Genomic DNA, 13,886 nt, shown 5'->3' on the forward strand with positions numbered 1-13,886 from the left:
TCACAATTTTGCCTTGCTCTACATCCCAACTCTCTTTCCTGCTACTCACTCTGTGCTCCTACAAATCCTCTCAGTTGTTTCCTTTGTCACCTTCTCCCACTCTCAGCTTTATGGCAGTAGTCATAATGCCACTATATTTGGAACAGCTTCCCATTCCTGGGCCTTGACTGAAAGCCCATAGAAGGCAGAGAGAGTCTTTCCATTGAGTTCAGGGGGGCTTTGGATCCAACTGCTGATGTATCAAGGCCCACTGCTCTCTCTTCCTTCTCTGTAAATGAAGCCTCCTGTACAGATCTTCTTCTGCCCTCTTTGGTGTCTCTTCTTTTACCATTGTATTGTACTTGTCTGTCTGCTAAAACCAGCTGTAAGCTGCTTTGGAGCAGGGTCTAAGGCTTATGTGTTTGGAAGCACCATATACACATAAGGTACTCTTTAACCAAATACTGCTGTTAACCTCTCTAACACCTGTCTACCCCCAGTCATGGAAACCTGGGCCATAACGAAAATATTTTATCATTAATTTATGTCTCTTGGGTCAATGGCTCAGTGAGCATCATGGAAATGTTCCTGTTTTCATTTCAGTTCAAGTTATATTAAGAGAAAAGCAATAACGATAGATACACACACACAGTCACTCAGACTGTTTTTAGATTTGATGGAAATACTTTTAAAAGTTCATTATGTAAAATATAAAAAATGTTTTTGTAAGTAGCTGTAGGTTTATTTCACAGCATAAAAAGAATGAGCAGTTTGGGAAAGACGAATAGGACACACAGATCTAGATTCACACATGTGTTTAGGCATCAAAGTCTCAGGTTTAGGTTCCACTACAATTCACAAAACTCCTGCTGAACCCTGCAGGCACCTAAATTCACTCACTGCTCTTTCTGGATAAACTGCTCAGAAAGAGGCAGCAACATAATCAGGATATTCTAAGAAAGGAAACAATAGAATAACAAGAAGCACAATTCTAAAATAAAGATTACATTTTAAAAAAAATAATTTGGCTATAATAATATTGGACTAAATTAAGGGCAATTGATCTGAAAATATTTCACCTTTTGAAATCAATGTTTTTGATGATACAGGCTCTTATTTAAGTAGTGGAGTCCTGAAATACTGTATCTGGGAAACCTAAGTAATTTAATGCACCACGTAAACAGTTCAGATATTGTCTACCCTCTACAGCTCCCTAATAATTTCAAACTTCTTATAAAATGTGAAGTGTTTTGAAAGCAGCCACAACTTGCTTCTCTATTTCATGTCTGTTTTGCAGAGTTTTCAGTGAGGAAATCTGAGGTAAATTCTGGCCTTTTAAGTTTTGTGCTAGAGTTCTTTCCTCTTTTGGTTCTTCATCTGATTGTTTTGCTGAGAAAGGTTTTGGTTTAGGAATCTTCTTAGCATATTCCAGAGCCTAAAAATAAAAAGATTGATAGAATTTTGAAATTGACAATAAAATCAGAACAACACTTTTAAAATGGCAGGAGAACATAAGAATTTTCATACTAGATCAGATTAAGGATGTAATAATTCCACATCTTGTAGTGACTAGTACCAGATGCTTTAGAGAAAGGTGCAAGAAACTCTACAGTTATCGAATAATCTGCTCCAAGGAAAATTGCTTCCTGACCATCATTAGTTAGAGGTTGTCTTTATGCCCTGAAGCATGCAGGTTTATATCCCTTCCAAAACTTTAACAACAAAAATAGTATTTACTGTTATAATTTTGTATATTCTCACATGCCTTATAAATATCAAATCTGTTTTTCATTCCTGTTAAGCTCTTGACCTGAATGATATCTTGTGACAGCGAGTTTCATAGCCCCAGAAAACAGAGATTTGTTCTATAATAGACCCCCTGTTGGTCCCCAAAAATTACATTACAAAAGACCTAAAATGATAAATAAGATGCTGAGATACTCTTGAAAACTTTCAAATCAAAGCTTAGACTAACTTTAATGGAGTCCCTTGGAAATTTCATTTTTGGTGAGTTTGAAGGCTGATAAATTTCTTGACAAGAGAAGGAATACAATGAGGATTGTACAAAAATAATTAATAGGTAACTGACCTTGAGCAACTTTCTGTATTAGGAGTGTCTGGGATTGTTTTAAAAGACAATAAAAACGTCAGTGGGAGACCCTCTATCTTTTGGCATCTAACCCAAAATTGTTCGAGGAGTTAACTTCTATGGTTCTCTGAGGCCCATGGACAAGCCCTTTCCCTCTCACTCTAATGAGAGTTCTAGCCCCATCTAATGAGACGCTTTCTAGTCTGACCTTATGTCTTGAAAATGACGACTTGATCTGAGGTTTTGCTGGAGGTTTCTGCACAGTAGCAACGTTCTTCATGTTGTGCTCCTTAACTTTCTTTGCATATTCCTTTTGCTTATTTAACTTTTCTGTCTGGCAAATGAAAAATGTAATGGTTATTTAAAGTTTTGAGGGATCAGTTAATTGACCCTTTACTGATGGACTTTCCCATTTACGTCTGTGAGGCTGTTTAGAATAGATCTGCCACTAATCATTGCTCAGCAAGATCGTCTTAAAAATCTAGTTTTTCAAGGTTAGATAACTAATTCTTTATTTTCAAGAGCTCTTCCTTTGTTATATCGAGGATGCAGCTAATTGAAAATGGCGCAGTTTGCATCTTTATGGCACATAGCTGTTTCAGCATATTACTTCCATTCTAAAATGGTTGCACTAGCTACCTGTCCAGTTTTGCATTGATTTTTAAAACCCTTCTACTGCATTTAAAGCCTTGAATGACTGTGGTCCATTTATTTAACCTATTTTCTGTCTCTGTTTCCAACCATTTGTTACTCTCAGGCTCAGCAAGGTATTTTAACAGGTTTCAGAGTAGCAGCCGTGTTAGTCTGTATTCGCAAAAAGAAAAGGAGTACTTGTGGCACCTTAGAGACTAACAAATTTATTTGAACATAAGCTTTCGTGAGCTACAGCTCACTTCATCGGATGCATTTGGTAGAAAATACAGAGGGGAGATTGATATACACACACAGAGAACATGAAACAATGGGTTTTATCATACACACTGTAAGGAGAGTGATCACTTAAGATGAGCCATCACCAGCAGCAGGGGGGGAAAGGAGATAGCCTACCTTGCTTGTCACCATGAAAGGTTTTCCTCCTTTCCCCGCCGCTGGTGATGGCTCATCTTAAGTGAGCACTCTCCTTACAGTGTGTATGATAAAACCCATTGTTTCATGTTCTCTCTGTGTGTGTGTGTGTGTGTGTGTGTGTGTATATAAATCTCCCCTCTGTATTTTTCACCAAATGCATCCAATGAAGTGAGCTGTAGCTCACAAAAGCTTATGCTCAAATAAATTTGTTAGTCTCTAAGGTGCCACAAGTACTCCTTTTCTTTTTTCAAGGTATTTTAGTTTGCCCCAGTTAGGAGCTGATGTCAACATTCAATTTTCCCCCCCATTGCAATTTAATAACACTTTATTGGTGTGACAAGCTATACAAGTGTTGCCAAAGTGTTAAAAAGAGACAGAACCCTCTGCTGTATGGAGGGAGGCCATTTTGTAGCAATGCATCTCTCTCTCTCTATTGATATAGATTTGAGATGACCAATCTATCTCATTTACTGCAAGGCTGAAGAAATCACTGTAGCTTTTAAACTGCTCCAAAGGGCTGATGATTTCATCATTTTAGATATGCAATGCTCTGTGAAGGACACTATATAAATATAAATAGTTATCTTATCAGTGAGGTTCAAGAGTACATGGGATATGTTCTACAGCTCTTGAGATGTACAACAGCTTAATCTAACCAGTAAAGTTACTGGCAGTGAAGAGGTCAAATGATATTTTTCATTCAGAACCTTTTTCTGACAATCATCTCCTCTTTGCCACAGTAAGATCAGAGGTTTGCTTAACAGTGAGTGATGTGCATTCAGATACTTCCCTGCTGCACTTACTCTACTGTATTTAGTTTCATTTTCTCTTCCAAGGTTCAAGGAGACTATCTTCTGCACATGAATGACAGTGCAGCTCAATCATGTTAAAGTCATTCATGTACACTTCAACTACCACAGGGAGAACAAAGCAGTTTGGACTTGCCTTCAGTTGGATACTCACCAGCTGAAAATTCCTTTAATGGATACCTGCTTCTGGGAACTACAAAACTAGAGGGATGAATCTATCAAAGGTACAATTGTCTCTCCTTCTATTATACACTTCTCCCTTTTTATGTGCATGCATAAGTTTTCTGGACAGATATCCATGATATCAAAGGAAATCTGGACTCTTAATGTTGGTAGTGAACATGTCTTAGCCCACAAGGAATATCCAGAGGACTGGAAGAATGCTTGTGTTGTGCCAATATTTTTTTAAAAAGGTAAATTAGATGACCTTGGTAATGGTAGGCTGTCAGTCAGACATAGATCCTCAACAATGTAATGGAATGGCCGATATGGGACTCTAATAAAGAGTTTAGAGGGATAATATAATTAATGCTACTCAGCACAGGTTTATGGAAAATAGATCTTCTCAAACTGACTTGATATTTTTTTTATGAGACTGCAAATTGGGCTGATAAAAGTGTGCGATGGGGCGTAATTCCGTCATCTGCAAGGCAAGGGAAAGAACCCCAAATAGTCATGCTCTGCACCTGGGAAGGGGGGGGGCAATTGACTAATTGCCTCCTGACCAGAGGAGGCAGAGCTAAGCCTAATAAGTAGACTGAGGGAACTCAGGTCAAGAGAGACTGCCTAGAAGACAGGTCTCTCTCGCAGAGAGAAGCCTTGGGATAGGGTTTAATAGACAGGAAATAGCAGAGGAACAAACTACCCTAACAATTCAGGCTCCTGCTGGGGGAGCCCTGAGGTAGAGTCAACAAGAGAACTACAGTGAAACCCAAGAGGGGAGAAAGGGCTGTTACTTTGAAGATTTGTGTGGACTTTTATTTGGACTTGCTCTTGCAGCTCTGGAAAGGGTTTAGACATTTTTGTGACTTAGGCTATGTCTACACCACCGCGGTATGTCGACCTACACTATGCAACTCCAGCTACGTGAATAATGTAGCTGGAGTCGATGTACCTTAGGTCACGTTACTGTGGGGTCTATGCCATGGGGGGGGCGTGTCGATGGGAGAAAATCTCCCGTCAACTTACCTTACTCTACCCCCAACGAGAAGAGTACAGGGATCGACTGGAGAGCGATCTGCAGTCGATTTGGCGGGTCTTTACTTGACCCGCTAAATTGACCACCAGTGCTTCAATCTCAGAGCGTCAATGCCGGTTGTAGAATAGACCTGCCCTTGGTTGGAGGGTCAAGCCACAGAACACCAGAGGGGGAGTCAGGAGAAGACACAGACTGAGAAAGGCAGCTGCAGGTCCAAAGGAGAGCCCAGGTGGGGGAGACCGACAAAGACCCCATGCAACTCTGCTACCAGAGACAAGGGGGCGCCCATGAGGTAAGGATGTGCTACTACAATACAGTGTTGATGTAATAAATGTAGATGTCTTGGTACCATGAGAAGTTTTGATTAAGAAACTAGAATGATACAAAATCAATGGCACCTACTGAAGTGGGGTTAGGTCTCAATCTGATGATTCTCTAATTCACAATTAATTGGATGATTTCTGATGGGGTCCCTCAGAGATCTGTTCTTGGTTCTATGCTATTTAATATTTTTATGACGACTTGGAAGAAAACAGTCATTACTGATAAAGTTTTCAGATGACACAAAGATTGGGGGAGGGTAAATAATGGAGGATGGGTCGCTGTTACAGAGTGATCTGTATCACTTGCCAAGTTAGGTACAATCAATATATGTATTAATATGGCTGAATGAAAGGTCATATCTGGAAACAAAGAACGTAGGCCATATTTACAGAATGGAGGTCTCTATCTTGGGAAGCTGGGACTCTGAAAAAAGACGTGGGGTTCATGGTGGCTCATCAGCTGAAGATCAGCTTCCAGTGCTACAGTGTGGCTGTAAAGGGCTAATGTGATTCTTGGATGTAAAAACAGGGGAATATTGAGTAGGAATATGGAGATTATATGACATCTGTATTTGGAACTGGTGTAACAGTTGCTGGAATATAGTGTCCAGGTCTGGTGTCCACAATTCAAGAAGGCTGTTGAAAAATTTGAGAGAGTTCAGAGAAGAGCCACAAGAATAATTAAACAATTGGAACACATACCTTATAGTTAAGTTTGATAGTAACGGGCTCTTTAATCTAGCAGACAAAGATATAACAGGTTTCAGAGTAGCAGCCGTGTTAGTCTGTATTCGCAAAAAAAAAAAAGGAGTACCCGTGGCACCTTAGAGACTAACAAATTTATTAGCTACAGCTCACTTCATCGGATGCATCCGATGAAGTGAGCTGTAGCTCACGAAAGCTTATGCCTAATAAATTTGTTAGTCTCTAAGGTGCCACGGGTACTCCTTTTCTTTTTAAAGATATAACAAGCTCTAATGACTGGAAGTTGATCCAATTGTTGAAAGCTAGACAAATTCAGACTAGAAATAAAGAGTATATATTTAAATGAGGGTAATTAACCACTGGAACAACTTATCAATGGTTGTGATGGGTTTTCTAACAGACATATTCTAGTTCGATCACTTGAAGAAAGAATTAATTCAGGGAAATCTTATGGCCTAAACTATGCATGACATCGGACTAGATAATGACAATGGTCCCTTTTAACCTATGAAAATTAGCTGTGGGTTTGTGCAAACCAAGTCTCGAAATCTAGCATATATTTATACCTAGTTTTGCAATGAACTGGATAGTGAAAATGAGTGCTAATGGATGATCAACTTTGTTCAACTGTATAACAAACTCTATATTGCTAAGGAGAGTCTCCTTTAGCACAGGTCGCTGGAAATTAAAGTGTTCTATAAAAAAATTCCAAAGGGCGATGGAGAGCAGCCTAATGACAGGCATGATATGCTAGGTGGCCATGGACCTGCATCAATACTGTTTATATGGATGAGAGAGGGCATCTGGCAAGAGAGATGCTCATAAAAAAAAAGGGGCTACTTCTTAGCCTAACTGGTAGAGGAGATCTTACTGTTTTGTTTTGTTTTATTGTCTTAGTTGGACTCATGAATGGAGTGGTTAACAGATACCTGACTAGAACATTATCTTTATCATTTATTTGATGGTAATGCCCACCTATGTACTAGTTGTTTTCCTAACACTCAGAAGGAAGGTCCCCTTTGGCATTTAATATTTAGCTTGAGTTAAGGGTATAACCTCCCAGGCAATTTTTAGTTACTTTATCAACTGTGCTTTCATCTCCATTACATTCTACATCAGCTTACTTAGCATTTTGTCTGGTTTATATGCAATCTGTGACACTTACTTTCTCTCTGACTGCTTCATAGTCAGGTCCAAGGCCTCCGAGCTTCACATCCAGGTTCATGTAGTTTCTTGGCCTAGAAGGCTAAAGACAGAATCAAATACATCTTCCTTTAACTTGGTATGGAGGGCAAAAGTCTCCGTCAGTAATGCAAAAGTCTTAAAGGTGTCTTTACTCTCAGCAGGTATGTCCTACTATAAATTAAAGTGAGTAAACGTAATTTGTTTCATGTGATAATATTCCTTTAGAAATTTCCCATATTATGTGGACATTTGAATGACTAACAGGCTAACCTCCATTTTGTAATTTGTAATTTACATTTCATGAGCTGGATTCTGTTAAACAGATTAAAATGACAATGCATTTGGCACTTATTTCATTAACTGAACTTTTGAACAAAGCCTTGTAGCAAAACTACAGAAAACACCCTGCTTTTGGTGATAAAAGAGAAGTTCATATGTATGCTCCTCCTCCTGGTAACTAGTTAAAGACCTTGTGCCTGGGATAGCAAATTCAGTGATAGTGGGGGAGAAGGCACAAGGTGGAATCCTGGACCTACTGAAATCAATGGCAAGAGTCAGTGGAGTCAGGATTTCATCCAGAATGAAGGAAGGGGAGGAAGACCTGGGGACAAAGATAGAGGCTCTAGAAGATGGTTTGGGTAGACTGAGTGTAATTCTCATCTCAGTTACCCAAGTTAAATTATTCCTGATTTACACTCAAGTCATCAGTTTTGCCCCTAATTTACATTGATGTAACTGAGAAGAATCTGGCCAAGTAGCTTTAAATTAATAAACTTGTTGGAAAAAAATCCCCACCAAAACAAAACCCACAGCTCATAAATCCAATCAAGAAAGTGCTCTGTTGTCAGAGATTCCCTTAATCTTATGAAAACGATATGGAATATTTTCTAAAATGACTCCCCTTTAAAATATTGGTGATGCATGACAATTAGACACTGTTTTCCCATGAGGCTAGTCAAATTCTTCTTGCATCTTTTGAGTGCCCTTATACATTCTCAGAAATGCCATAAGTAACATAAGAACCTTCTAATTAGGTTGACTTTGAACCCAGTTCCCAATAACTAGGGATTGAAAAGTTTACTCTTTCCCAATAATACCGCTATATGGAACCTCATTTGGCCACATGACAGTGTTGTGAGCAGCACCTCTTGAACCTTTTTAGTTGGAAGCAACCATTCACCTAAAAAGGTGAAAAATTAACAGTACTAGCATGGAACAAAACCTTTACAAGTGAATTGGCTGCAGCAGGCAAAAAGAAGGTCATTGCTAATGGGATCATGTACTATGTTTTTGTTGCAATGGCCACAACCGAGCCCACACAAATGCACTGCACCCATCCTCTTGCTTGGGTCCTCTTTCACTTCTCTTCTGCCCTGTGCTGATCCCCTGTGGAAAACCCTTTTCATGGTTGTTTGTGTGGGGAGCCAGAATTTCATCTTAATCCATTTCTAACCATCCATTATGTTCGCTCCAGGATAAGGTGCTTTTCTGGCTTGTCTGCGGAGGGCTGGGCATTCCTGGATCTCGTTACATCTGTTCAAAGAGACTCAATTAATGTTCATAGCTGGGCTAAATTTTAAAAGCTTGCCAATGAAAACGCTTAATAATCCAGACTCTGGCTTGCTTTATTTTCTTTCTGGCCTTCTACTGCAGTAATTCCAGTAATGGAGTGGCTACAGAAATGCCAAAAGAATTTCTACCAGCAAAATAAGTACTTTCTTCAAATGATGAACATGTTTTAAGTCAGACCCAACTGGCAAACAAATGAAATCTATATTATATTAGAAATTATATTAGACTTTTTTTTGAGGCAAGTATCTGAACTCTTTTATGGAACAATTATATAATCGTTTTTTAAACTGAAGCTAATACAGGGAGTTAATCATTTAGCTGTATGGAATAAAGCCAAGTTTTTCCTCAAGCAGCTGAAGTAATTTCCAATATATTTTCAAAGCCAAAATATGTGCGTGAATTAAATTTGACTTCGGTGTGTTTGTATGGACTTCTGTTTAATGTGATAAGCTGGGTTGTACTGCGAGACATAAGCAATCCAATTCTCCACAAAATTCTTCAGATGTGTAAGTGTGAGAGTTATTGGGGAAAAAAGGACAAAAACAATGGCTGGAACACAGGGAATGGAAAAGGAAGGAAATCTGCCCTGTAGTTACTATCTTAATCCAGCTAACCCTTCTTAGAGGCAGTCAAGCAGCAATACACAAACTGCCTCCTAGATGAAGCACGTGAGTAATTATTCCAGCTTAGCTGCATTTCTCAGTGCAGACAAGCTAACTTCTTAAACATTTAATTTGTCATGGGTGTACAAGGATATCTTTATACCGTTCCATTGCATCAGTGGTAAATGGTTACAGTATGAATTTGGACACACAGAAGAGACAAAGAGCTCAGTTTTAATAAGTGATCACAATGGGATTGTCAGTAGACCTGGAATAATGTTTATAACATTAGCTTCACAAATCCTGTAAATTTTAATGTTGTTTAGTTTGAATTCCCTTGGAAACCAAGAGATTTGATCTGACTGGCAAATGAGCATGACAAGGATAATAACTTATTCAGACTTGAGGCCTGGCTACCTGCTGTCCTATACAAATGGCTTCTTTCTCAATCATTTTACCACAGGAATAACTTAAAGGATAAACAGTTCCCCATGTGTTCTAACAGGTGACCTTCTCTGAAAAGTGGAGTGGAAAGATGCAGTGATGAATTGCTTCAACTCCTTGGAATATAAAGTGTGGGAGTGAGTTGGCCAGATCAGCTACTAGTTATTTTCTTTTTCCAAATCTGCTTCTGCCACTGACTTGTTTGATATTGGGCAAGTCACTTAACCTCCCAGAGTATCAATTCCCCTTCTGTAAAATGGAAATAATATCCCTTTTAAAGTGCTTTGAGATCTATGGATAACGAGCACAAAGTACTAATTTAAATGAGAGGAGGAAACAGGAATATAAAATTGGTTTCTAACTCACCCATATTTTCTTACCTTCCTAGTCCCTTTTTTTTTCAGCTGTTTTTGCTTTTCCATTTGCAGCAGGTACCCTTCTGAGTTGCTGCGACTAATTTTCACTTGGCTTCCTTCACTTCTTTCTGTGTTAATTTCTGAGTCACTTTCTACCCTTGGGATTACAGGTGGAAACAAGCCAGAGAACTGCCTTTCAGCAAGGTGAGTGTCTTCCAGTTGAGAGATTTCTTCATGATGCTGTTCCATTGTCTGCATAAGTTGTGTAGTTGGAGAAGGGCTTGCTAGCGGCTTCTGAGCAGATGACTGGGATGGCCTCAAGTTTAAAAAAAAAAAACAAAATGCAAGAAGGAAATTGTGTTTACTCATACCTAGATGCAAAGCCCCAATAAGCAATCTGTAAACTGAAATTGTCATTGCTAATCAAACATATTTTAAAAACCGTTAGATATTGTTTGCTGGGTACATTTTCAACCATTGAACTACCCACTGTGACAAAGTTCCTCCTCTACCTTGGTGGGTCTTGCGCTTATTGGCAGATTTGCTCGCCTTGGAGCTTCACGGCAGCCCTCAGGTTGGCCGTTTTTCTGAACCCACAGTCCAGGTCGACTTGTCCTGGGTCTGACCAGGAGTTGGGAGGATTTGGGGGGAACCCGGGCCCGCCCTCTACTCCGGGTTCCAGCGCAGGGCCCTGTGAAATGCAGCTGTCTAGAGTGCCTCCTGGAACAGCTGTGCAACAGCTACAACTCCCTGGGCTACTTCCCCATGGCCTCCTCCCAACTCCTTCTTTATCCTCACCATAAGACCTTCCTCCTGGTGTCTGACAATGCTTGTACTCCTCAGTCCTCCAACAGTCCACGTTCTCACTCTTGGCTCCTAGTGCCTCTTGCTCCCAGCTCCTCACACGCACACCACAAACTGAAGTGAGCTCCTTTTTAAAACCCAGGTGCCCTGATTAGTCTGCCTTAATTGATTCTAGCAGCTTTTTGATTGGCTGCAGGTGTTCTAATCAGCCTGTCTGTCTTAATTGTCTCCAGAAGGTTCCTGATTGTTCTGGAACCTTCCCTGTTACCTTAGCCAGGGAAAAGGGACCTGCGTAGCCTGGGGCTAATATATCTGCCTTCTATTACTCTCCTGTAGCTATCTGGCCCGACTCTGTCACACCACGCAAACTTTCAAAACATCAGAAGTGAACATGACCATTTGTGACTGATTCTGATCTCAGTCACACACCCATGTATACCAGGAATAACTTCATGAAGTCAACTGGGGCAAACGCTGGGCCTGATCCAAAGTTCACTGAAGTCAATGAAAAGATATCCATTGATTTCAGTGGACTTTGGATCAGGTCTTTTAAGTAGGTGAAAATCAGGCCCTTTGTGTTCATTTAAAAGTAGAATTTTCAATTATTACCATAAATCCACATACAAGCTCTATACAAATAGCTTTAACCTCTCATGCCTTTTTCATGATAGTGGTGTCATATTTTATTCTTCTAAGAACTTCTGCACACAAAACCGTTGACTTTGATGGGAATTTGATAAGAGCAAGTGCAGGATTGGTAAAAATGCGACCAGCTGCTTGTACCTTATATACACGAGCACCACTTCTGGTGGACCTGCAATTGGGGAAGATTGTTAAGAAGAATACCAGTAGAGACAAGTATTGAAACATGAATGGCAGTGCACTGAACTGCATTAGAGCAATTTGGGATTTTCACTCTGCCTTGCCACAAGCTGGGTTTTGGTGTAACCAAGTTGAGTACAAATAGGCTTCTCTAGACTCAGTTTATGAATGATGCAACCAAATGTTTTTTTGTTTTGCTCTTTAATGCCAGCTTTTCAGTAACCATTCTTAAGCTTGATCTTGCAGTCCTTGCATGTACAAACACACTAAGATCAATGGGAATTTCATGTGTAGGAATGGCTAGGGTATTGAAAGCTTTAAAATAGCGTTAAACTGTTTATTAAATCAAACACTAATGAACAAACTAGAAGTTACGAATAAATTACTGTGGTTGAATGCATCAGATTTTCTGAACACTTCCTTGGCATTCTCTAATATGATTTCCTTGGTATCATGTACCATTATGCTAATAACATTTTGAAACATGGGTCCTTACCACAAGCTATTGGTTGCACAGTTGTTGTGATGGCTCTTGTCTATATAAAATTGCTTTCTATGATTCGGAGTTGAAACTTGGTCTTTTACTGATTCTTGAAAATTAGCATTGTAAGTAGATGCGATGCTTTTCTGGTTTAGGAGCATGTGACCTTTGGCATACCCATGAGGTGGAAGAGGCTCCAAAACATAACTATTCTGCAAATGTTGCTGATTATATGGCGGTCTGTTTCCGGGGTCGTGCTGATATTTCTTGTTTTCTTCACTAGTATATGCTGAAGATAAATTCAACCCAGTAGGGTTTTTATGCATTGTTAGTTCAAGATGGTGCCTAGATAAAGCCAAGTTCATGGAGATTTGCTTCTGATTCCAGTTTACCAAATCTGAATTATTTTGTATAGTATTTGAGTGTGTTCCCCAATCTGCTGCTGAAGTAGTCTTAATGAAAGGAGTAATTGGACCAACGAAGGGATTTGTTTGTAACCAACTATGCAGTGAACTATTGTCATCTTGTTCAAGTTCTAGCACTTCAGAAGAGTTGGAATCCATATGGAAGTTCTCAAATTCTGAAACATTGCGATGTGTGTGATGCTGAGGTCTTAGTTCTGCTAGTCTTCCTGGTGGATGCTGGACATCATTTGCTGGTAAAGATCTCTCTCTCACCGCTCGATTTAATTTTGTTCTGTCTGCCTGTGGCTGTTTATTTCGGTGATCCTAAAAAGAGTATTGTGAAACTCTGAGGTGATCATTTTGCATGCATATTAAATGATATCTTGAAGAGACAAACATACCCATTGTTTCATGTTCTCTATGTATATAAATCTCCCCACTGTATTTTCCACTGAATGCATCCGATGAAGTGAGCTGTAGCTCACGAAAGCTTATGCTCAAATAAATTTGTTAGTCTCTAAGGTGCCACAAGTACTTTTTTTCTTTAAACATACTAAAAACTTAAACATACTTTTTGCTGCTCCAACACCTTTCATTCAGGGATTTCTCTACATCCACAAACCTTAGACTCCAATTCAGGACATATGCTTAAATTCCATAGAAGTCAGTGGGACTTGAGCATGTACTTAAGGTTAACCATATGCCAAAGTGCTGTCTTATTTTTACTTTACTATACTTGTATGTATAATAGGTCAGATCTTCAGCTACTATAAACTGTGGCAAAGTTGTTAACGTCACTGAAGCTACATCAATTTATATCAACCGAGGATCTGGTCCAGTGTATAATGGAGAAATTTTGGAGTCAGATTTTCTTCTGGTGTAAATTGGCACACTTTCATTGACTTCAATAGAGGAGTCCAGTTTACAAACAGCAGAGAATTTGGCTCTGTTTACTGGTTGTTTTGTTGCTAGATTTGGAAATGGGAGGTGGACAGAAGGCATTAACTTCTGATTTGCTATTGCTGTTTATGATTTTAATTATATG

At 39.4% G+C, this 13,886-nt stretch overlaps 1 protein-coding gene across 6 annotated transcripts in view; it reads right to left on the minus strand.

Annotated features, from left to right (window-relative positions):
• Positions 1-643: 643 nt before the first annotated feature.
• Positions 644-13,886, minus strand: part of JHY (junctional cadherin complex regulator) — a 44,554-nt gene continuing 31,311 nt past the window's right edge. For 4 of the 6 annotated variants that reach the window (XM_043500747.1, XM_043500746.1, XM_043500748.1 and 1 more), the window contains 5 exons: positions 12,453-13,165; positions 10,355-10,646; positions 7,337-7,417; positions 2,277-2,402; positions 644-1,414 (listed from right to left, as the gene is read on the minus strand). In XM_043500747.1, the coding sequence (XP_043356682.1) occupies positions 1,211-1,414; positions 2,277-2,402; positions 7,337-7,417; positions 10,355-10,646; positions 12,453-13,165 (1,416 nt within the window). In that variant the 3' untranslated portion in view covers positions 644-1,210. Of the gene's footprint in view, positions 1,415-2,276; positions 2,403-7,336; positions 7,418-10,340; positions 10,647-12,452; positions 13,166-13,886 lie in introns of those variants that run through there. The other 2 variants (XM_043500750.1, XM_043500751.1) reach the window with 2 other exon arrangements.

This window comes from Dermochelys coriacea, chromosome 22 (assembly GCF_009764565.3).
Source record: "Dermochelys coriacea isolate rDerCor1 chromosome 22, rDerCor1.pri.v4, whole genome shotgun sequence".
NCBI lineage: Eukaryota > Metazoa > Chordata > Testudines > Dermochelyidae > Dermochelys > Dermochelys coriacea.